The following is a 22,724-nucleotide window of genomic DNA, read 5'->3' as shown; positions in this document are numbered from 1 at the left end:
TTCGTGACACAGGAACGTGCTGTTTCAACTCATGACAATTACGTGCATACATTATTTTTTGTTCTGAATATTCTCTAATCTCTGCGTCGATTATAATAAACGACAGCAATGTAAAAATATTTCTTTTGTCTCCTGCGACTTGGGAATAAAAAGTTACTAAGGGGACTCTGGACTTGAAAAAATGGGGAAATGAGTTACGTTATGTTTGAGAGAAGGAACTTCAAATATAGCGCAGAGTGCATAATGAGAGTTAGCATCCCGCTAACTATTTTTATCACTAATTTATTCAGAGGAAACTGCGGACAACAGAAGGATAATTTTAACGAATCGTAAAATGTATTCCATAAACGGGTATTTTTCAATTAAATTATACGTCACTTCATGATTATCACCTGCAGTAATATTCACCACGATTTTATAAGGGATTTTTATTCCGTTTAAAGGTCCACGTGATAAAATTTGATATTCCTGGCATTATGGAATAACCAAGAAAATGAAAAATATATTTTATAAATTTAGCGATTCAATCATGTTAACCAAATATCGACACGTCAATAAAAAGAACTTATACACGGTCACGGATTACTGAAGCAGTAAATCTGTAATTTATTTTTAGACCAACGACATTTTGTCTACCACTAATTTGTCGGAGGACCTAATAAATAATGAACCTAATTAATTAGTTAGCCGATAACGGAAAAATTGTCAAGAGTAAAAATTGCTGCTTAATCTCTCAACAAAAACTCCATTCACAAATTCATTCCGGAAATGAAGTATTGAACATAAAAATAAAGGCGCAAAAAATGGAGAGCAATTAGCCTTTGATGGTGTATGGGACCCTCGAGGAATGTCTTAGATAACGCTGGTAAATGATTGAGAAGTAATAATTCTTGCAAGAATTTAGATTGGTCAAGGCATGACCTTAATCCGCTATGTGAAGAGGCCAAAGTCTAATCCTGTAGCATTTCGACTTTGAGGCTTAGAGGCTTCTTGGCACCCTATTGACCCCCAAATTTTCTGAGCTTATCCGGTAACTAACAACACGTGCTCTGGATAGTGCTAAGTCAGTCTGATAATCAGCGTTGATACCGATGAGTTGTGTTAATTGCCTCTGCAAATTTTAATTCCAAAACCAATCCTTATCCCTCCTCTGATCGATACGTCACCATTAACATTATTTAAATGTCTAATAAAAAATTATTTCGTGACTAATGTCCACACACACACAGTGCACACACACTGGCGCCTCTTTGTTCTTTAACTTTATTACATGCAAAGCCATTGAGCTCGGGATAAAAATTTGAAAATTCACTTTTATGACTGAAAAAGTGGGATGAAACTTTTAACCACTTCCATGGCAGGGAAAAAGTGAATGCGAGGAGAAGGGGAAAGGGAGAATTAAATTTACAATTTCCCGAGAACAGGGGAGTGTTTAACTTTGCCCCCTCCGGTGTTCATGCAACTCGACATTGTTTCTAATTATGTTGACAGAATAGTAGAGACGAAAAAAGAGTGGGACTGAGCGCAGAGTATTTTTAAAAATCTCGTTAGAGTTGAATGAATTTACTCTGTCTACAAATAGTTGTTATCAGGCTCATTAGAAACGTCGAGCGGTCTTATCGAATATCAGCCATCCCGTTCATTCGATAATCGGCCGTGGACATTCGCAGACTAGAGGATGTGCGTGTCCGGTGGTAGATGGGGTTTTTATAAGTTTTTCCAACTTTTGAGGGCCCCTTGGAAATTTTAGCTGTGACATTTCCATAAAAATATAATTAATTCGTTGTCGAGTCTTTTGGTCAACGAACCTTTTAAGAATTTTCATCGATATAAAATTTTGGAATTTCCGGATTCCTTAGTAATAAGTAAACTGTCAAAATAAAATGAACTCGTGTCTGGAAGGCCATTATATGGTTTCCAGCAATTGAATTTGAATTTTAGTTGCGCAGGTTGAATTTTAAAAAATTGCTCGTAATTGTTATGCGACTTATTTGGATTTACTGAAAATAATTGAAAAAGAATTGATTTGATGTTTAATATATTTAAATAAGTAATCAAAATTCAATCATCGATTCATGTAGTAAAATCGGGCTTTAATACCCCATAATTTTTAAAACTTACAGTCTACTTAATTTCCAAATTTCAAATTATGTTGATTTTTTAATTTCATTATTTTATTATGTTTCCAGGGTGACGAACACGCGGACATACGAAGAAGACGAGAGATCGAGCAAAAGAACAGCCATCGCATGTAGCATTCGGGTACGAAATGAACGAAAAATCCATGAAACTATAATTAATTAAATAATGTAGAGTTCAGTTACGTCTCCGCTCTGGATTAAGTAATGTACATAATGGCTTTTTCCTCTGTGATAATAAACGAAAGGGGTAGAGCCATTTAAAAATCTTAAAAATTCCGTATCATAACTATTGGGTTAGGATTTTATTTTTGGATTGACCTGGCTGTCTAAATATTCTCGAACAAAGTGAAATCGTCGAGTTGGAACTAACACAGAAGCAAATTTCGATAGTAATCACGCGAATTGGAATTCGATAAACCCTTTTTCACGCTTTCATGAGTAACGCCTTTTTCCTTGTTGAAGAAGTATGAATTGCAGTCATCTATTAATACCCAGTCCACAGTTTGCTAGATTGTTCACACCACTGTCCGAGTCCCACATCTATTAGCATTAACGTGAAAATAATGTTGTGTGTGTCATTTCATAAAGGACAAGGTTCTTCATGGACATTATTTCTTACAATGTAGCTATTATTTATGAAAAGGAAATGGTAATTGTAATTAATTCACAGCAAGGAAAACTTCTCATGAATCAACAGTATTATTCTTATGTCCTCGATATGTATAGATAATTGTCTTGGAAGAAGTTTGATTGAATATTTTTAAAACATTGAGTACTTTCCATATATAGTTCCCAAACAATCAATTTTCCGTTTACAAAAAGGTTTCGTAAGGAATCGCGACGAATTTATTGACATTCAGAATTCTAATCGATTCCACTCCCAATAAAATAAATATCTTGAAAAATAGTACTGTTTCCACTAGTTATTTACACACAACGAATGATTGAAAATAGCATTTGTTGGCGACGCCATTCCATCAATTTGTTTATGATCACGACACAGAAACATTTTTCTCAACTTTTGCAAGAATAAGATTTATTGATAAGGAACTAGATACTGTCGGTCCAGTGCACTCGTTGAAATAGTTAACAGTGGAATACACTGGATTATTAGTATCTTTCCGACGAGCACTCATTTGCCTAGCGGGGATAAGCTGTGCCCTCGAATAATATTGGCTCACTAAATATTGACCCCGAATATGCGATGGCTTGGGGTCAGTTTTATTGACACAAAATGTGCTATCAAACTGTTCCCCTCAAGCACCAAGTACCAAGAGCCAATCATAACTGCTTTGAAGTTCCCTGCGTAATTTATCGAGTGAGCAAGATGAATGCCCATTATGTCTCATATCTCAAATCGCTCATTATATTCTTCGCTCCAACATCTGTTGAAAAAAACCTAAAGATCCAGTCTGTCTCACGATTACTCAAATCACTTGATATCTCATCTCCAATATTTTTTTTTTCGTATGAAAGATAGTTTGCAGAAAATTGATAATAAATTGGTAATAAAAAACAATTGCTTTAACTACTTGTCACAACGTGACACTGGGCCGTTATCACTCAATATTTCCCCTATAATCAGCACCCGGAATTGCTACAATTTTCGCAATGGTTCACTGTATGTTGTCTCGTATTGTGAATTTATTTGTTCGCTATACAGACAACTCGCCAACTACAACACCGTGGGGTATAGCCTTCGAATGTGCAAACATAGTTCACGCGTGAGAATATTCCGTTAACACCTGTACGCGTAGTTTTGTTTGTTCGGGATTTAATGATGAATTTTCGCGAAGGTTTTCCATTATGAATTCTCCATCAATCCTGTTGAGCCCCGCAAACATTGAAATTAATTAAAAGTTGAAGATGCGGAGGGACATTACGCAGCGAAGGCACGTTTTTCCTCCTTTTTTGTTCTTGACAGTAGTTGTTCTTGAGAGATAACTTTGATTAGGTGAATTAAATTGGGGAGTTTTTAGAAATGGGCTATCGTAAATACCCCAGTAATACGAAGAAAAGTTGAGGGTTCTAAGGTGCGCCCAACACTTCCGCAATCCCGGGATATTGATTTCTACCCGGCGGAAAGGTGCTAGTATGTTTACCCCGCCCTGAATCATCAAGTACTCTTTGATGTCGGTGTGCAAATGGAGAATTGCAAGGGTGAAAAAGAAACAAATCTACGATGAGTCTGGTAGTTGCCAATTGACAATAAAACTATCGAAATACGTTTAGGGAGACAGATTGGGAATATTCTCCACTACTAGATATTTTTTGACAATTAAACAATTGTTGCACTGGAATTTTTACCGAGCTAGGACGAGAATTTTTCTCAGAAATTTCTATCCGTTCGTCTCTCCACGTCTGATGTATAAAAATATCACAAACATATTTCATATCACCCCGACGATAAAACACGAAGAGAGATAAAGCGGTTCAATGAATAGTGAAAACCCACAGGTCACGATCTGGAGATTTGGAGGAAGCATTGCCGAGTAATCGGGCTGCTGGAGTAGTAAAAAAAAACCACACCCCAGTCGGCAGGCTCCTCCTAAAACCTCGCGAATTTTAAACAGCCATAAATACTAAAAGCATTTCAATTAAAAAATAGCCCATTCATCGCGGAATTCCAAAAACGTTAATGAAAGCAAATATTACCGAGTCTATGCGTAAACATTTTCTTCTGTGATTCATTAAAAAGATGATGACAATGGCGAAACAATCGCATGTCACAATGTGGCACCCAATTACATCAATAAGCAAATGTGCTGACGTGAAAAAAAATATTAGAGACCATTATTCCATTATAATGCGTTCTGCATATTTTTAAAAATAATTTTCATTATCACTACGGTCGACAAAAAAGTACGAGCCAATAATGAGAATGGAATTGTCGATCACATATAAAAGGTAATTCGTAGGTGACCGACGAATACATGCTTATACATAAATGCCTCGTTATAGCCTTTCCGCAACTCCTCTTTCCAGATTTACCTGCTCTATCCCTGTCGTACTTTTCATTTTTAATGAGAAGTGTTCTTGTATTATTCTTAGTCACGTTGGTTTAGTGAAATGCTCAGCAAGTGTTCCTCCACGACATGTTAAAAAATTGTCACGCCACGAGAATTTCTCTTTAGGTATAACGACTTCGTAGGCGGTTCGCTCGTTATCACGCGGATGTTTATACCGATAAATAACGACAGTGGGATGTCGACTATGAACGAGTAGATTATTACTCATTGGGGAGGATGGGGAAAGGGGGTTGCTTGACTTTCGTGCTTTACGATAGTTCTGATACGATTACTAAAATAGTACTCTCAGTGTTCGGATGGTCTACCTCGTTTCTGTGAATAATGAAGCAGTGCACTTAGGGGAGCCATTGGTAATTCAACTTCCGATAGTTTGGAGGGGGAAAAAATCATCTCAAAACCATTAACTCTATGATATTGACGATCCTTTTATAGAGTCGAAAGTTGATGAAACTCATGAACGAAATACAGTCGTTCAGGGGGGAAAGGGTAATCCAACTTGAGGGTGAGATTTTTACGAATGAATATAATACTGCTCCATAAATATCAAAAACATTAGAAGCTTAAAATTTGATAATTACAGAACTGCCATTGGGCAGCACAAATTATCGTAACTTACGACTAGAAACCTTGAAATGAAGGTAATTGGAATTTTCACTTCAAAAAATGCTTGAAAAAGCGTGAGAAATCAATTCTTGCAGATAATATACGTTTAGGTTTTTTTTATGCGAACTATGGCATGGAAGCAATTGACGATATTGGTGACAGAATAACCTTCCCTACTAAAATTAACAACGCGAACTTGAACACTTTGTGTTTGTTCTGTAGGTACAGATATGATGAAGCCATCCATAAAGATGGGGGTAGTTGCTTTGATAGGTGTATGCGTGGTATTGTATCAGTATCACCTATCGAACTTCGTGAGATTCAGTCAATTGAGGGATTTTAACAGCCCGGATCCTGCATCACCCGATGGCGCTGCCAATATTCCCGGCTCCGAGATGTACGACTACAACGGACTCCGCAGGATTTCGGAGGAAATGGTAAATCGTTGGAAAATTGCTCTTCATTCTAATTAACCTATTTGGAACTCTGTGAATGGTAACCTCCGGAGAAGCCGCAATATTTTTCATCAGGGGAACAAATTAATTTCAACTAGAACTGAATGAAGAACTCATAGAGAAATCTGTGGTCACTTTTACTTGTTGGGACAAATTTGTTCACCTTATTAGTTAACTATAATTGTAATGAAGTTTGTTCGTGTAGCAAAAAGAAAATGAGACAGAAGAAGATCTTATAGAAGTGCAATTTTAAAAAATGTGAACAAGCCGCTGTCATTCTATCCTTATTTTAATAACCAGGACAATTTATCGATAACCAAAACCGAATCCCTCATTCCTCAATTTATTTCCTAGACTTTAGATGCAAAAACCATTTAAATTAATTAAAGAGATTATTGTTTCATCCCAAGAACAAATTTACTATTTCTCAGCGAAATATTTAATTGATTATTTTAATTAATGTAATTATTTACTTATAATTTTCGACTGACGATTTTTTAATGCAAGTACAGACGTACGTCCAAGAAAATCCTTGCCTCCTTCGTATATGACGATTCCAGAAAGTCTAGACGTCCTAAAGACAGTCAGGTATCAATATTTGAACACTACGATACGCATTCATGACACAATTTTCTCTGACTATTATCATCAGTCATTATCTCAAGGTGATAAACGTCCTTACTTTCCGAGAATTACATAAAAACAAAATCTATGACAATTCAGTAGCTAAGGTTGATATTGCCACGGCGTGTTAGTACGCTCAAGTGCGCACTATAAAATCGCGTCATTGTCTTGACGAGACAAGTGATACGCTTCAATAACAATATTGAGCTAACTTCCAACGAGTAACCACTTCACAGAGACCTTCCACTGAGAGCCTTTTTAAACTGCCGACAGATAAGAGCTGCTGTGCGAACAGTGCAAAATTCAAATGGTCTGAGTCCCGAGTTGACTAATCATCTGGTCCAGGAGCTGTCGGCACAATTAAATAAGCAAAATGCAACTAAATCTGAGAAACCGTCTCCATTGCCAGCCAAGAAAAAGAGCACACTGGATCCCCTGTACATTATCACACCAACTTATAAGCGGTCAGAACAAATTGCTGAGCTGACGAGAATGTCTCACACACTCATGTTGGTCGAAAATGTCCATTGGCTGGTCATTGAGGATGCCAAAGTCCCTACTGAACAAGTCACTAAATTGCTCAAGAGAACTGGGATCAAATTTGAGCATTTAGTAGGTAAGTCGTTCGATTACTCTATCTGAACATTAGGCTGAGAGAAAAATTGAGTAATAATTGCCTGGATAATCAGGAGTGCTATCAGTAAATTACGAATCCTTGTAAAAATATACCCATTGACCTTTCCTCGTTATCACAGCTCCAATGCCAAATAAATTCAAGAGCACGAAGGGAGCAAAACCGAGAGGCGTTTCTAATCGCAATCATGGTCTCCGGTGGATCCGGGCTAATGCCACTTCAGGAGTATTCTACTTCGCTGATGATGACAATACTTATGATATTGATCTTTTTAATGAGGTAAGCTATGAAATTTACGCTGAAGGCCATTCTAGGATATGGAGTTATGGGTGGTGGTTGATCAAATTGCAGATGCACGTAAGAGAGTTTGAAGGGAGTTGACGTTATATGTTACAAGTTAGTTAGTAATGGTCGAGTCAATTTCCAATACTTTTGTTGAATAACGATCCAGTGACCGAATAAATTCCCAGAAGGAGGATCTAAATATATTATTCCTATCTCCCCACCTCCCCACGCTAGTTAAAATCCCATTAACATTTTTATGCGATAAATTTCAGATAAGACGAACGCAGAAAGTGTCTATGTTTCCGGTCGGTTTGTGCACAAAATTCGGCTTGAGCACACCAATCGTCAAGGATGGAAAATTCGCGGGTTTTTACGACGGTTGGGTAGCAGGAAGACAATTTCCTGTTGACATGGCAGGCTTTGCTGTTAGTGTCAAATTTCTACTGCAACGGCCGAAGGCCATAATGCCATATCGTGCTGGTTACGAGGAAGATGGTTTTTTAAGGAGTCTAGCGCCATTTAATGCCGCTGAAGTGGAACTTTTAGCTGATAATTGCACGAGAGTACTAGCTTGGCATACGCAAACCAAGAAAAATGAGCCAAGCGCACCATTGAACATGAAATTGTACAATGCCACTAATTTAGTTGATCTCAAGCAGCAAATAATATGATGCAGATGTGAAAAGATCATCTTTGATATTGGACTGCCGATCATATTTCAAATGAAAATGATCACCGGGTAGATTTTTTTTGTTCCGAATTTCAACGGAATGTAATAAACAATGTGATCCAGTGCCTATGAATGATTAACTTCCTACTGTCAGGTAATTACGCGAGGCGAGGCTGAATGATTAAGAACGGACTGGTTTCTTTAAGAAATGCGAACGTTTGATTAGCTCATAAGTTGAACAGAGCGAAAGCATTAATTTTTAAATTAACTTATGAAGAAAATTCCAATCGGTGATAATTAATTCTTGAATTGAGAGATTTAGTTTTTTAACAAAAAAAAAAGGAAAAAAGAAGAATAAATTGAGATAAATTTTTCAAGCGCTTCCGAGTTATTTCAATCCATAAACTGTAAAATGATATTCAAAATACTCGGTGTGTTAAAGGAGAGCGTTAGGCAATGATAATTATGAAAAAATGCGTTATATTAAATATGCTACGAAGGCATTAACCAAATACTTGCATTAAATGTCACTCGTAGTGATGACACAGTGACTCCCCCCCCCTGCACAACGACAACCTTGTTCAAATTGAAAATTAAATTTATTACCCAGTATTTAAACGAATTATATTGAGAGGCGGAAAAAGTTTTTGAATTATGACGTAATAATGACACTTTGAGCGTGAAAAACTGGGTAAAGAAACCCTGTCCGCTTACACAGATGTATGTGTAAATCGGTTACACGTATACATTGTCAACTTATTTATTATAATTTTTACATTGAGATGAAAATGTCAAAGAAGATAATGCTTGTATAATTGTCAAGTTATATTATCGATAATTTCACCTTACTGTAGCGACGAGAATAAACGGAGGATAAAAAATGAACCAGGAGAGATGTATTATATTTGTATAATACGAAATGAAATGACGAACTGTAGGGCTACTTATTTATACGGCATACTCAATAATAGAGAATAAAAATCCAGAAAAGGATTACTACACTTAAGACTTCTTCTTTGTAAAATGTAAAATATTGAAATATAAGATCTCGCTTAGTTGTAATGAACAACGAATATTCTTAATTTAATATTCTTTCCATGTTTATTCCTAATTACAATATCACTCATCAGTCGAATTCTAAAGAAAATTGGGGCTTGCATGGGCATTTTTTTAGTGTTTAACTTGAAAGTCGACCGAAAAATATAAGGGATGTATTTTTATCGTTAAAAATTCGAAATTAATGAATTACAGATGATGAAAAAGGTATAGTTAATATTTCTCATTCAACTGTTGTATTTCATTAGCTTTCAATTTAAAAAATCATGCAACGACCCAATTTGATTACATACAGAACATATATTTATCTTTAAGTTCATTATCATCTGTGAACTCAGTTGTTTGAAACAAACCTATAGACGGCACAGGGTTTGGCATCTCCAAGAAGAAAAATGATAATTAAAAATTACCATGATATTCTCTGTGGGCCCTCCTGGTCTGTCCAGTAGAAACTTTTAGTCACAAAAATATAAAATTGGAGAACGTTTATGATGACAGCTGTGATCAACTCCATGAACAATTGCCAAGACTTTGGCTCAGTCATATTCAGACGCAATAGAACATAAGGAATGACAAAGTACCGTGGCTCAAGTAATAACTGAGGAACAAGAGTGATGGTGATGCTCACGATATAGAGGATCTTTGTGAGATATCTCAAATCTTGCAGAGAGGCCAAAAGCCCATAAACCGAGAAACCATAAACTGGTACCAGTAAATACTTCGCCAGGTAATAGCGTCCCATTATTTTGTTCCAAACGTAAAAAACGTAGTGTCTGTTGTCAGCCAGTAAATAAGGATGTACGAGAGTATTATTGTGCACAATAATCGTGCATAATGCCAATAATACACTTGTCTTGATCCAGTGTTTACGGATAAACTGGAGGAATAATCTCCAATGAGGTAAGACGTAGGGCCAGGCGAAGACAGACGAGAATACGGAGAAATAAAAGAGTTGAGGAACATGTATCGTGGCAACGTGGGCATTACGATCACCCAGGACAATTCCTCTGTTCACGATTACGAACAGTAGAAAAATTATCAGGACTTGTACATGTCCACGCACACTAGAATACATCTCTCCGACAAATATCAAGAATGGAAGTTTTCCTCGTCTGATGTGGTGAACAACGTTATTCCAGAGTAACTGAAAATATGAGATAAATTGTCAATGCACTTTATATTTGATGATGGGTGGAAATTCAGCAGAAAAGTGGTGAAATATAATGGATCGGTCCCTGGAATTTTCTCACAAATTCTGAGTTTTGCTTAGGAAATTTCAATTAATATCATTCGCAACATTTTTTGGCAGACATAACTAAATTTGTTAATTACACAATGGAATGAATTATTCAGGAAGACTAAATTCTTTCGCTTTTTTTAAAGCAAATATCTCCTGGATATATCAGCCAGCTATACAGGGTAATTTCCCAGAGAGTTCCCGTCAAATTCTGATGCATATAATTTCAGGTGAGAAAAAAAATTCTATGACTTCTTTTATAGGCGTCGACGCCGTACTTCGAGGTGCTTAAATATAAGATTTCATCAAAGACTGACGATGGGGAGGAAAAAATTTCCATTAGGAAAACTCAACATCGAAAAAACTGTATAATCAACGAAAGTGGTAATTTCGATTCATTATTCTTCACCACATTGTTGTAAAATAGATCAATAAGCATATTCTCAGAATGGTTAAGTACTTTTGCGTGCATTGGCGTAGTATGAAGCCCTCTATTCACCAGTGTCTTGATACTTCGTGGTGTTTGTGCTTCAATCAGCGTTAAAACACGCTCACCAGCTAATAAAATTACCCATACTATGTTGGTCTGCCTCACCAACACTGACCAGCCACCTGTTAAAAAAAATAAGTACTTTAGTCATCGTTTCTTAACTCTGATCAGATTTCATTGTTTTGTTGGAGTTGTTTAAGACGATTAGACTCACCTATGTAGGCCGAACTGTTGTAATGCTCCCTCTCATGCAAGAGGAATGCCAAGAGTACCAAGTTCATCGATAACACATCAGTGTAGTACAAGAAAAACCAGAAGAAGAGGGGAGGGAATATTGTCACTGCAAAGGCTACCCCAAATTTTTTCAATGCATTCTCTTTCCTCGCAGTCCATTCTTTTGTACTCAATATTTTGTACGTCAGATACAAATTTGAAAATGTTAAAATCAAGTTGATAGATCGTAGGAAGAAGGTTGTACATTGCTTTACTGGGGCTAAGAGGATAGTTGAGAGTGCGTAGAGACCTGGTGGAGTTGTTATTTTTTTATCCCACTGGAAATTTAATGAACGGTGTTAACTATCGGGAATAAATTTAATTATTATCACAAGCACAATTGGATCATAGTGAGGTATCTTATGTGGTAAAATCACAGAGACATTCTATCTCTAATCAGAAATCGAGAACAAAGTTCTTTATTGTTAATGCAAAACTTGGAAGCAATTGAAATTTGCAGTAATGCAAGGATATATTCTGGTTTTGCAAGAAAAATCTCTGTCCATGCTTCTCTGTGATCAACACACAATATATTCACATATGTGATTGAATATTATTTTTCCGATATTGACAATATTTATTTGTATTTTTGTGATTAATTGATAAACAGCAATAAGTAGTTTTTCTCTCGATCTTTCTCTGCTAAAACGCTTCCACAAATAGAATAAATGCTTTTCCTGACTCTCTTACTAGGAATCTTAACAAAGGTTTAAATGGAAATGTTGATTGCATACACAAGTAGCCTTGAAATTTTTTATGGTCATTTGTATGCAAAGGAGTTCCGGTATAATATCCAATCACTTTCCAACTCTTGAAGGATCATTATTGAATAATTCAGCAGTGCTTGGCAAAACGAGAGTCGGTTTACAACTGGATACTTCTATTCATTCAAATAATTTTTCATAAAAATTCTGAGATAAAAATTTGTCCAATTTTGTTCCTTATCTCGTTTGACCTCTCTTTCAACTTAATTAAAACTAAATTGTATTATCATCATTAGTAATAATTACCTCAAAAAATGTACCATTACAGTACTTTTGCACTTGTGGTATGTGAAATGCCTCATCAATGTAATAATTTGGTTGCACTTGATTCAAATACACAAATAATAACGACGATAAAGTGACGAATAACACAATTGTTGAACGTTGAACAATTTTAACGCGCAGTAGATCAGATTTTGTCTTTTCTATCGTAGTCATGTTGATGAGATACAATAACTACGTTTCACGACTGCAGTTTTGGGTACGTGTTATTTCCGGCGTGTGTCAAGAGCAAAACAATATCGATTGTTGTAATTTTTCAATCGTTCCACGCACAACTGACGCGCAAACATAACCAATAATATGTCACCAGCGCTTAATTAAATGCTTTCGATAAATGAAAGCTCGATTTTTGTGACTTAAAAATTGTTAGCGAGGTTATGGTTGTGTCATCAATGTGACCCAAAAACTTATACAATCTTTTAATACCCGGAATAATGCGATAAATGCGTTATTTTGGTAGATAATAACGTTGAGAACGTCACAATACCTTCAGGTTTCCACTGTTTTTTTTTCACCGGGGAACCGGGCGGGTCGAGGATGCTGCTCAGGACCAGAGAGAGGGCGTACCACTGCCATGAGCTTCTTCCCTCTCGTGGCGAGTCGGAGAAGCTGTTGGGCAAAATGGCGCGGATAATTTCGAGTTTCTTGCACACAAATCACATAGAACGACCAACAAATTGCCGGGGCTCAATTTTTAAGGCTGATATGCATTTTATACTTTTATTGTTTGCAATATTGAAAATGTTACTATGGATTTTATTCATGATAAATATTAGAATTAGCAACTAAAATTTGTGCGTTTTAATATAGATAGTCGATTCTTGTCAGTTTCATTGTTTTTTAAGAACTCTAATTTTCCATCAAGTTACTAACTTGACTCACCTATCACTCTTTTTTGAGCAGCGTCCAGTGAAAGTTGGGCATTTTTCAAAAACGTTGCATGAATCGTAAAATTATAATTTGTAGATAATTGGGAAAATCCAATCAATAGACATAAAAACCGAATATGTAGATTAATTTTCGTGATAATAATTTTTAGTCACCACGGACGACCTCTAATTTTCATGCGAAAATTAATATGAGATATCACAACAGGCTATTATTATTTAATATCGGAAAATCCAGCCATTACTTTGTCGGGACTAATGTATGGACAATCACTGTATTCAAATTAAAATGATTGTACATACAAAGCATAAATAAAAAATAAAATTCAATGATCAAAATTGAAACATGACGGTGATTTTCTCTGACCTCATGACTTGGAGATGCATATGATATTTTCTGCCTTAGCTATCACAACTGAGAAGTTGTTCAGAATAAAAACCTATCAATGCCATCATGTCCTTCCCTTTGTTAGAAGGACATCGAACCCCACAGTAAAATGAGCAACAGAAAAACGCATTAAAATTGAAATTTACACTCTAGTCCGACCCCACGACATCGCCATTAACGATTTCAATTTCCCTGGTCAATTTTAACTACAACGGCTACATATTGAGAAGAATAATTCCTTTGAGCTATAAATTTATTTGTTAAAATACAAACCAATTGAGTGGATAATCAAAAGCCTGCAAGGGGGAGCGACAGGAGTTGAATTTCGGTGCTGGCGATGGGGGGGATGGCCTCACGAATGAAAATGAAACGAGAGTGAGACAGACGGAAGGGTGATAGGTGGTGTTGGGAAGTGTGCGCGTGTGCGAAAAGGCACCGGGGGTGGTTGGTCGGTGGTCCGTAACTCCTAAAAATCGCACGATTCGTGGCTCTTTACTATTTTCCGGTAGTCGAACAAACACCGTTGTTGCTCTCTCACTTGTCTCGTTTCGTGCACAAAAGAGATCGAAAAAGGAAAAAAAAAAACGTGTGTTCTGTGTCGATTTTTTTTTATTTTTCATTATTTTAATTGGCAAAGCATCAACATTTTTTCCCCCCCAATTGAGGAAAAAAGTGCTGGACTAGAGGAATTGAAAGAAACGAACGAACAGCCGGTGATTTAATGCACGTATTTTAAAGTTGTACAGGCAAAAGTACCGGGAAAAAGAGTCTGGGTTAACTATAAGGTTACGAGGCTGGAGGCGCACAAAAACGCACGCGGTGTCTAAAAATGGCGAAGGCATTTCGCGCGGTGACAGTATCGACTTTGTCAAACAATGGACAGTCAACGCCGAAATACGACAAACCAGTTGGGCTCAATATCAACTATGATCCACAAGGAATCAGCATCGAATTGATATCAGGTAATTCATTAAATTTCTTTGTTACAAGGGGTTATTGAATTTGGATCGATATTCCCGAGACCAGTATCACTCTACAGAGACGCGACCTAACCCCAATTCGCTACGCCGGACGCCTAGAACTAAAATCACGCTCACCTTTCGACTCTTCACTCTATTGTTGCAACATTTTTTCCCCCTATTTTTCAGCCTTATCTTGTGAATTTTTGTCCCTTGAACGTGATGTACAAGAGGGGTGGAGGGCAATGTTCAAAAATTTTTCACAAGCGGTTCGTCATTGTTCGCGGCAGGTGCTCTGAATGCTTGGAATCACTCCTTTGTCGGTTAAACGTTGAGAAAAAATTGGGTTCGAGATTTACTAATGTCGGATTATGACTCATACCTCGTCTTTTTTTTTTAAATTTAGGATGGTCTATAATAGCATGAATTACTATTGAATTTATTCTGAAATTACGCATTCCCGAGAATTTTATCGCCTATCGATACTAAAAATTTAATAATTTTTATTCTATGGAATTGTTCCGAGTGATTCATCCAAATAGCTAGACATCTGATAAAATTGGGTATATGGACTTGCTTCACCAATTCAATATGACTTACGAAGCTGCAGAACCACATTTATCCTCTGATTAAATGTTGGGAAATTGTATTTTTCAACACAGCAATAAACTATGAACCATTTTCTATTTCTATGTTCTTGAGTGGCTTTTTAGCACTCGTAGCGTGCAAACGAGGCTTCATAAACGAAATGATAAGAAGCTATTTCGCATCGAGTTTACAAGTCTATGTATTCGTTACTCATCCTATCTGCGCTAAAAATGATTACAAATAATATAAAAATGAGTCCTGTTCTTAATTGCCATTTGGTAAGATTGTGTGAATTTCCTAGACTTGCTGTGCTCTATCGATTGACTTTCACCACTGAGCTAATCAATTAAAAATAGCAATTTATTAACAGATCTTTCGCTATTCAAGTAAATTAATATCGAATAAATTTTCTGGACTCTAATTATAAATTCGATAACCCTCACCAGAAATCGCCTCACTATTAGTTAACAGTTGACTGAAAAAAACGACCTGTGTATATGGGCGATAGATATATCCATTAATGATATTACAGAAGAGCCAACCGAGAAGCAGCCAAAGCAATTATTGGAATTTCCCGTAACTCATACCACAGAATGTTCTCGTGTAGCGACAAAAAGTTACGTATTCACGTTAGACACCGAGAGTATCCTCTTGACGTTCTCCACCGAGTCAGGTAATAATATTTTCCGTAAAACTAACTGACGAAAGAGGATAAAAATATCAAATAAAATACCTACATAATTTCTAGATTTTCGAGGCTTTCACTCACAAATTCTAAAGCTCAAAAATGGAAAGGGTGTCTCGGTATTCAACGAGAGAACCGAAGATCTCTCAGCAATGCAGTATTTCCAATTTTACGGTTATTTATCGCAACAACAAAACATGATGCAGGACTACATAAGAACGAGTACATACCAACGGGCAATACTGGGAAATTTATCGGATTTCAAAGATAAAATTGTTCTCGATGTTGGGGCAGGCTCAGGGATTCTATCATTCTTTGCGGTTCAGGCTGGAGCGAAAAAAGTTTATGCCGTTGAGGCAAGTAATATGGCTAATCATGCAGAATGGCTCGTGGCTGCTAATAACCTGTCAGATAAGATCGTTGTCATTGCTGGGAAAATTGAGGAGATTGAGTTACCCGAGCACGTTGATTGTATCGTCAGTGAGCCAATGGGATATATGCTGTACAATGAAAGGATGTTGGAGACTTATCTCCATGCTAAAAAGTGGCTAGTTCCAGGTAAATTAAAAAACAATTCATGATGGATTGAATTACGATGCTAAAAGTATGGATTGATTTTTTATGATTTAATTTTCAGGAGGACGCATGTTCCCGTCAAGGGGAGACCTCCATATAGCCCCATTCTCCGATGAAACACTCTACATGGAGCAATTCAACAAGGCTAACTTTTGGTATCAAACATGTTTCCACGGTGTCGACCTTTCCTCACTACGCAATAGTGCTATGAAAGAATACTTCCGGCAACCAATTGTTGATACATTTGATATTCGTATTTGTATGGCCAAATCCGTCAGACACGTTGTAGACTTCCAAACTGCTGACGAGACTGATTTACACAAAATAGGTGAAGTAAATTTTTATTATAATCCCGATTAATGAAGTTACTGGAGAAATCATGGCACTATGGAAAAAAGTGATGAAAATAATTCCGAAAATGTGAAATGTACTAAATGGAACTAGCCACCCCCTCGATTGTAATGAATTCATTTCGCAAATAATCCGCCAAGTTTCAACGAGAAAATCTTCCCGGGAAGATAGCTCTTAACATTTCCTCTAAATTCAGCTATTATTAAGACTCAAATAATAGGGAGTAGAGTTCTAGACGCAACGCACTCCCCTTGAATTGAAGATAACTAATTCAATGCCGCGATTATTCCCCGGCTTTCTCATTGTTATATTAACAAATATGTCTTCATTTTACAGAAATAGATGTTGATTTTCATATACTCGAGAGTGGAACCTGTCACGGTCTAGCCTTTTGGTTTGACGTTGCATTTATCGGTTCCACTCAGCAAGTTTGGTTGAGTACAGCACCCACTGAGCCACTTACCCACTGGTACCAGGTCCGTTGTCTCTTGGAGAATCCATTATTCTGCAAGAGCGGTCAATTGCTCTCAGGGAAGGTCATACTGGTAGCTAACACAAGGTAACTCGAACATCCACCGCTTGTCCTTAATGAATCAACGTGACCAGTTTCATTGATGTCCATTCTTGTTTTCAGACAATCCTACGACGTAACAATAGATTTAAAACTCGAGGGAACGAATATGGAGAGTAGTAGCAATACGTTGGATCTCAAAAATCCTTACTTCAGGTATACTGGTGCTGTTGCTCAATTACCATCCGGTTTAAATAGTACATCACCGAGTGAATCCTACTGGACAACACTGGATGCACAGGGAGCACGTCAAGCTGTCAATATGGTCAACGGAATGTCAGTGAATGGTCTGGGTGAAGTGTCAATGGACACATCTGGTGCTGTCAATCCTAGTAATTTACTAGCTCTAGGTAAGGTTTTCCTTGATCCCTCGTTGTACCACTACTCTCTCTAAGAACAAAAGAAAACAGAAAGAAAAATATATATTAAACATTCGAATTAGACACTGGCATATTCCTTTCGTAGAGTTGAAGTATTTAAATGCTAACTGAGCAATAAATGAATGCTATTTTCCCCGGCTGGAACGACGTAATTCGTAGTATTTTGTGAATTCAACAAAGTCATGGAGACGGTTGCATTGCTGTGTAGATCATCCGTCCTTAATCGTGACTAAATCGTAGACAAAAAGCGAAGGAAATTCATCATAAATGCAATCAATTGTGAAATAATTGTGTAGACTTAGGCAGTGACACGTGGTATTTAACTATTTTCATCGAGGGAATTTACATTACGTTGTTGATGAATTTTTACATTTAAAAATCTTTTTTTTTCATCTACAAATTTTTATGTTTATCATGAGACAAAGGGTGCAACAGAAAATCCTCACAGTAATTCAAGACGTTTTTTTTTTCAAATGCCATGATGGCTCGTAACTATTGTCCTCAATCCTGTTTTAATTCTCCTTGTGTTTGTAGTATGTGACGTATGTGTAACCATGAGAAACAGAATGAACAAAAACCATTATTTGTAAATATTTTTCATTGATAATTCCCTTGTGATAATGATAATCTGTAAGTTTGTAAGACTGAAAAAAAATCCGTGTCAATAAACGGCTCATTGATAATAATGTAATCACGAGAGTAATGAGAATTTTCTTGATTCACTTGGTAATTGGTTCGCTTGATGGTTGCCTTTTTATCTCCCCCGCATGTTCCCGAATTTTTGTTAGTTCACTTCTTTTTCTAACCATCGATTGAGTTTAGTTGAATGTTTGGAAGATGTTAGGTTTCATTTTTTTTTCATAAGTCTTACACAGTTTAATTTGCTTGTGTAACAGGGGGTCAGCCAAATATACATCCGGGCTCAATATCGAGCACTGGAAGAGGTAGAATTGGTGGTACAGCGACAAGTACCCAAGCTGCACAGCTTATTGGTGGTGGAATAACACCCAATATGTTCACATCACCAGCAACTGTAAGTATTGATTAATTATATTAACTGATTAATTCTATAAAACTATTATTAGACGCTCCTTTTTGAGTTTTCATACAGAATGGAAAGAAAATCGTAAAACTGAAGGGAAGATATTCCGTTTTGTACCTCATGTAACCCTATTCTAGGTGGTCTAGCATTTTTTGTCCAAATAATATCCTTCAATGGCTTTTAAATTACTTAATAGCCCTATTTTTTCTGTCTGTTGACAGTAGATCTTCACACTATTAAAACAAACTGAAATTGGAAAATCCTGCATTAAAAAATGGCAGTCCATGAAAGTTAATCATGATTGACTGTGATGAACTGTTAATTTTCTTTTGAACAGATCAATATGTTGTCTACCATCGAATTTTATCTAAATTTTCTGGCTACCTAAAATACTATAGTAATTGGACAAAACGTACAGAGCCCACGCTGAGCAATAAAACTCGTAACACTTTCAAGGACTATTGAATCAGATTTGAAGAAAAAAGCCTTCAATTAGCATTGAAAAAGTCAAGTATGAATTTTTTTCACTAGCGATCATATGATGATACTAAAATCATATAATCCTGCCTGCGTATCAATCGCGGCTACAGCTTGGTGTTACTTTCCAGCAATCGCTGGTACTTGGAAATACATCTCACTATCCAGTGAATCCAAGTTTGATGATTGGTGACTACGTGACACCTGGTAATGGAATAGCACCACAGGCATATCGACAATGATCCATGGCTAAATCACAACGTATTGACTATACACGTAAGACAAAGCAATCGCCTGGAATGACTAATAATCGTCCAGCATTGATTGCTAACAGTAATAATTGTAATATTAATCGACAAGATCGTAGATTTGTATTTAGTACACCAGCCAGTAAGTTACGGTTGTCATCAGCAGTGACAATTCTACATTCAACTAATGATGAATTTCCCCGTAAATTATCGGCTAGATGTGCTAAGATCGATGATATCGGGTTACGATGGATTTCGGGGAAAAGTTACAATCATTTGTGGGAAAATCGTTGGAAAAGATTCCACGTTATACTCTCATAGCGAAATCCCTTGTTATCAATAATAAGAGGAAATAGTTGGTCATCAGTATTGAAGGAATAAAGACATCCCTTAAATCCATCTCTCACGAAAAAAATGAGATAAATACCACGAAAAATAATTGAATAGCGACCGTGAATTGAAGGGAAATTAATCCATTAATAAGAGCATGCCAAAATCCATCGGGAGAAATACGATATTTTTTAATGACAATACTATTTAATCATTCGCAATGTCCCCTGTAGAATTATACGAAAAAAAATCCCTTTGAATGCTCTTATACTTTTAATACCTCTTTACCCTGTGATCATTCACGACCGTTTGGTAAAATCTCTTGGAATGCTATTTTTTTTCTTTTGGATTTTATCTCATTTCTTATTTCCATTTGACTAGGTGCAGTTTAAAAAGTTTTTAGGTCGAGTAAAGTTGAATGGCTTTGACGACATTTTAAGTTGAATCTGTGCTCGATGTCGACGATATTTATACGACCTCTTAGAATAGAGTATTTTTAAGAAAAATGAAGAAAAAAAAAAATTGTGGATTATGTAAAGGGATGATGCAGTGCTAGCAGCGGTTTATAATCTTTTTGGTGTGAATGTTTAAAGCACTGTGGCATTGCCTGTCGATTTATTTTTTTATCACATTAAAGAATTGAGCCATCAAACTGCGCCCTCGCGATGCTTGCGCAGTCATTTCGACTGGTCCTTTGAAATTTTTTTTGAAATTCATTCCTCGAGTATAGAATATTGAAGAGTCATGACGCAAATTTATTAAGATGACGCATGTAACATGATTTCAGTTAAATGTATCTGAATTTCTGCAAAAATATCGATACGATTTGTTTTTTTTGACTATTGAATTGCAACGAATTAGAAGCGAAACACTACTTTGTATCGTAAATTGTACATATAATAAAATAATGGCACAATGACATTTAAGGATCTCAAACACGAGCCGACGTGCCGAGTAATATTTACAACGTAGCTTCTAGAAATAAAATAGCCCAGTGTGTGTATTTTATTTTGTAGTAAACATCCCAATCGCACAAACACTTGCCATCTGCTTAATATTATTTCTAGCACTACCTACAGTGTTTAGATCATTTTTGTCAAAAGAGTCCGCTATGAGTGACCGTCCTGCTTTATTTTGTGTACGTTGAATAGAAAAAATTTTCTTTCTTAATGATATTAATCGATTGTGATGTTTACTTTTGCATTAATTCCATTCCTGCATTCTATTTGAGGGGCAGGCATTTGCACGAGTGTTGTTCCATGAATAATCAACATTATGAATGACGAATATAAGGGAAATCTGGATAGGAGAAGTACTTCCTAATTTCCTTAACCGAATTAAATCTTGGAGATGAATTGATACATGGGAAAGTTCGATCTTCCAATGATTGTTTTCATCCATATTTTTTTTGATTTATTTATTTCCCAAGAATACATCTTCAAACTAGTTTTTTTTCTTTCCATTTCCTTTCAAGTCCCCTAGTCAATGGCATTTATATTGCAAAAAGATTATTCAATATTCAAATTTCATTAAAGAGAGGTTACTATAAGTCTTACAAGACGTAGGTAGTCTATTGCTGTGGACTTTCCATACATTAGAAGTCAACTATATCTGCCTAAAAACTAATAATTAGTGCAAAAAACTAACTGCCTATCAACAATACATCCACAACTGTTGATAATTGTTATTGTTTTGATCAAGACTTAATGAAGGGGCTTAGAAGGAAGAAAATTAAAAGAAAAAAAAGATAGAAACCTGCTGTTTCAAGAAAGAAATATAGAGACAAGAAGTGACGGGTGAACCTATTGTCTTTACGAGGAAAAACAATCTTATTCCCGATGAAAGTTGTATCAGTCATGGATCTTTAAAAAAATCAAGGGTCCCTTTTCCATCAATTTTATCTCGTTCAAGAAAAAAAAATCAACGTTGCTGAAAAGATTTGTATAGTCCGACTATGTAAATACAAGCAAACCTCTTCCATTATTTTCTTTTAGTTCATCCTTTTCTTCTTGTAGTATGTATGCGTGAGAATGCGAGTGTGCTTTTTTAATGAAATAGAAAAAGACGCCCAACGACTGAAATTTTAAACTCAAAATATACCTCAGGTTGCAGTTGCGAACCCAAATTAATATTTCTTTTCTGTTTAATTAACTTTCCTTTCTACTTCTGCCCTCTAGTATTATATCGATTATTGCGGCGTTAACATGTATTTAAAGCGATATATTGAGCTACAACGATGAACAGTGCGAGGGACAAATCACAGAGTTCTCTCCCTTCTGCACATGACTTAACAACAATTCGAAAAAAGTTCGAACATATTGAATGACTTATGGACTAAACGAATAAAAAACTAATTTCTGTATTGAGACAATTTGTATTGGAAAAAAGGCTCGATAATATTATATCTTCGATATCACTCAAACATGTCTGTTCTCTCATAAGGGTGACAATTTTGACATTAATTCATGATTCCACCAGGTGTATACTAAAGTTGAATTGAATTGTAAACATGGACTTTAATTTTTTAATTGCGACATTATCAATGTAGTGATTAATTAATAATAGAAATGTGAAACGTAAGAGGTAGGGCCATGAAGAATCAGTAGGTAGATTCCATCGCTCAAATAAAGGAAATCTGTTCAATAACTTGGTCGAGCATTATTGTGAAAAATTTCCATTCCCAATGCATGCCAACACTT

The 22,724-nt window shown here is 36.2% G+C and overlaps 4 protein-coding genes across 13 annotated transcripts in view; 2 read left to right on the top strand and 2 right to left on the bottom strand.

Moving 5' to 3' along the window:
- The window catches only part of LOC135172876 (galactosylgalactosylxylosylprotein 3-beta-glucuronosyltransferase P), a 29,668-nt gene extending 20,158 nt beyond the window's left edge, over positions 1-9,510 (top strand). For all 4 annotated transcript variants that reach the window (XM_064139346.1, XM_064139348.1, XM_064139349.1 and 1 more), the window contains exons 2-6: positions 2,190-2,262; positions 5,996-6,210; positions 7,126-7,468; positions 7,608-7,765; positions 8,044-9,510. In XM_064139346.1, coding sequence (XP_063995416.1) covers positions 6,004-6,210; positions 7,126-7,468; positions 7,608-7,765; positions 8,044-8,442 — 1,107 coding nt within the window. In that variant the 5' untranslated portion in view covers positions 2,190-2,262; positions 5,996-6,003 and the 3' untranslated portion in view covers positions 8,443-9,510. The remainder of the gene's footprint in view (positions 1-2,189; positions 2,263-5,995; positions 6,211-7,125; positions 7,469-7,607; positions 7,766-8,043) is intronic.
- Positions 1-13,154, bottom strand: part of LOC135172874 (single-stranded DNA-binding protein 3) — an 81,078-nt gene extending 67,924 nt beyond the window's left edge. Inside the window, exon 1 of the mRNA XM_064139337.1 lies at positions 13,031-13,154. The gene's annotated coding sequence lies outside the window, so the exon portion shown is untranslated. The remainder of the gene's footprint in view (positions 1-13,030) is intronic.
- LOC135172873 (putative Dol-P-Glc:Glc(2)Man(9)GlcNAc(2)-PP-Dol alpha-1,2-glucosyltransferase) lies at positions 8,759-12,699 on the bottom strand. The gene is made up of 4 exons (XM_064139335.1): positions 12,508-12,699; positions 11,439-11,775; positions 11,195-11,346; positions 8,759-10,641 (listed from the first exon to the last, which is right to left on the bottom strand). The coding sequence occupies exons 1-4, from the start codon at positions 12,697-12,699 to the stop codon at positions 9,904-9,906; spliced, it is 1,419 nt and encodes a 472-aa protein (XP_063995405.1). The 3' UTR covers positions 8,759-9,903.
- Positions 13,155-14,203: 1,049 nt separating the features above from the next.
- On the top strand, positions 14,204-22,671 carry LOC135172870 (histone-arginine methyltransferase CARMER). 7 transcript variants are annotated; one of them, XR_010301188.1, is made up of 9 exons: positions 14,204-14,780; positions 15,898-16,038; positions 16,114-16,608; positions 16,688-16,954; positions 17,314-17,536; positions 17,612-17,898; positions 18,825-18,961; positions 19,369-19,481; positions 19,579-22,671. XR_010301188.1 is itself a non-coding variant. In XM_064139325.1 (8 exons), exons 1-8 carry the CDS (start codon positions 14,648-14,650, stop codon positions 19,687-19,689), a joined length of 1,794 nt encoding a protein of 597 aa, XP_063995395.1. In that variant the 5' UTR covers positions 14,204-14,647; the 3' UTR covers positions 19,690-22,671. The 7 variants fall into 7 exon arrangements, 4 of the variants coding, with proteins under 4 accessions (XP_063995395.1, XP_063995394.1, XP_063995396.1 ...); XR_010301186.1 differs by having other exon boundaries at positions 19,308-19,481; XR_010301187.1 differs by having other exon boundaries at positions 19,308-19,481; positions 19,561-19,699.
- Positions 22,672-22,724: the final 53 nt, after the last annotated feature.

The sequence above is a fragment of the Diachasmimorpha longicaudata genome, chromosome 2 (assembly GCF_034640455.1).
Source record: "Diachasmimorpha longicaudata isolate KC_UGA_2023 chromosome 2, iyDiaLong2, whole genome shotgun sequence".
NCBI classification, from domain to species: Eukaryota; Metazoa; Arthropoda; class Insecta; order Hymenoptera; family Braconidae; genus Diachasmimorpha; species Diachasmimorpha longicaudata.
This window is presented reverse-complemented; position numbering and strand designations above follow the sequence as displayed.

What these genes read in the sequence shown, in the direction of transcription:
- LOC135172873 (XM_064139335.1), bottom strand. Translation starts at nt 12,699, where the DNA reads ATGACTACGATAGAAAAGACAAAATCTGATCTACTGCGCGTTAAAATT. An exon ending in GTAATGGTACATTTTTTGAG is followed by an intron (nt 11,776 to 12,507) that starts GTAATTATTACT and finishes TTAAATTTCCAG; the next exon opens with TGGGATAAAAAAATAACAAC. An exon ending in CAACAGTTCGGCCTACATAG is followed by an intron (nt 11,347 to 11,438) that starts GTGAGTCTAATC and finishes TTTTTTTAACAG; the next exon opens with GTGGCTGGTCAGTGTTGGTG.
- LOC135172870 (XM_064139324.1), top strand. Translation starts at nt 14,648, where the DNA reads ATGGCGAAGGCATTTCGCGCGGTGACAGTATCGACTTTGTCAAACAAT. An exon ending in CAGCATCGAATTGATATCAG is followed by an intron (nt 14,781 to 15,897) that starts GTAATTCATTAA and finishes ATGATATTACAG; the next exon opens with AAGAGCCAACCGAGAAGCAG. An exon ending in TAAAAAGTGGCTAGTTCCAG is followed by an intron (nt 16,609 to 16,687) that starts GTAAATTAAAAA and finishes TTTAATTTTCAG; the next exon opens with GAGGACGCATGTTCCCGTCA.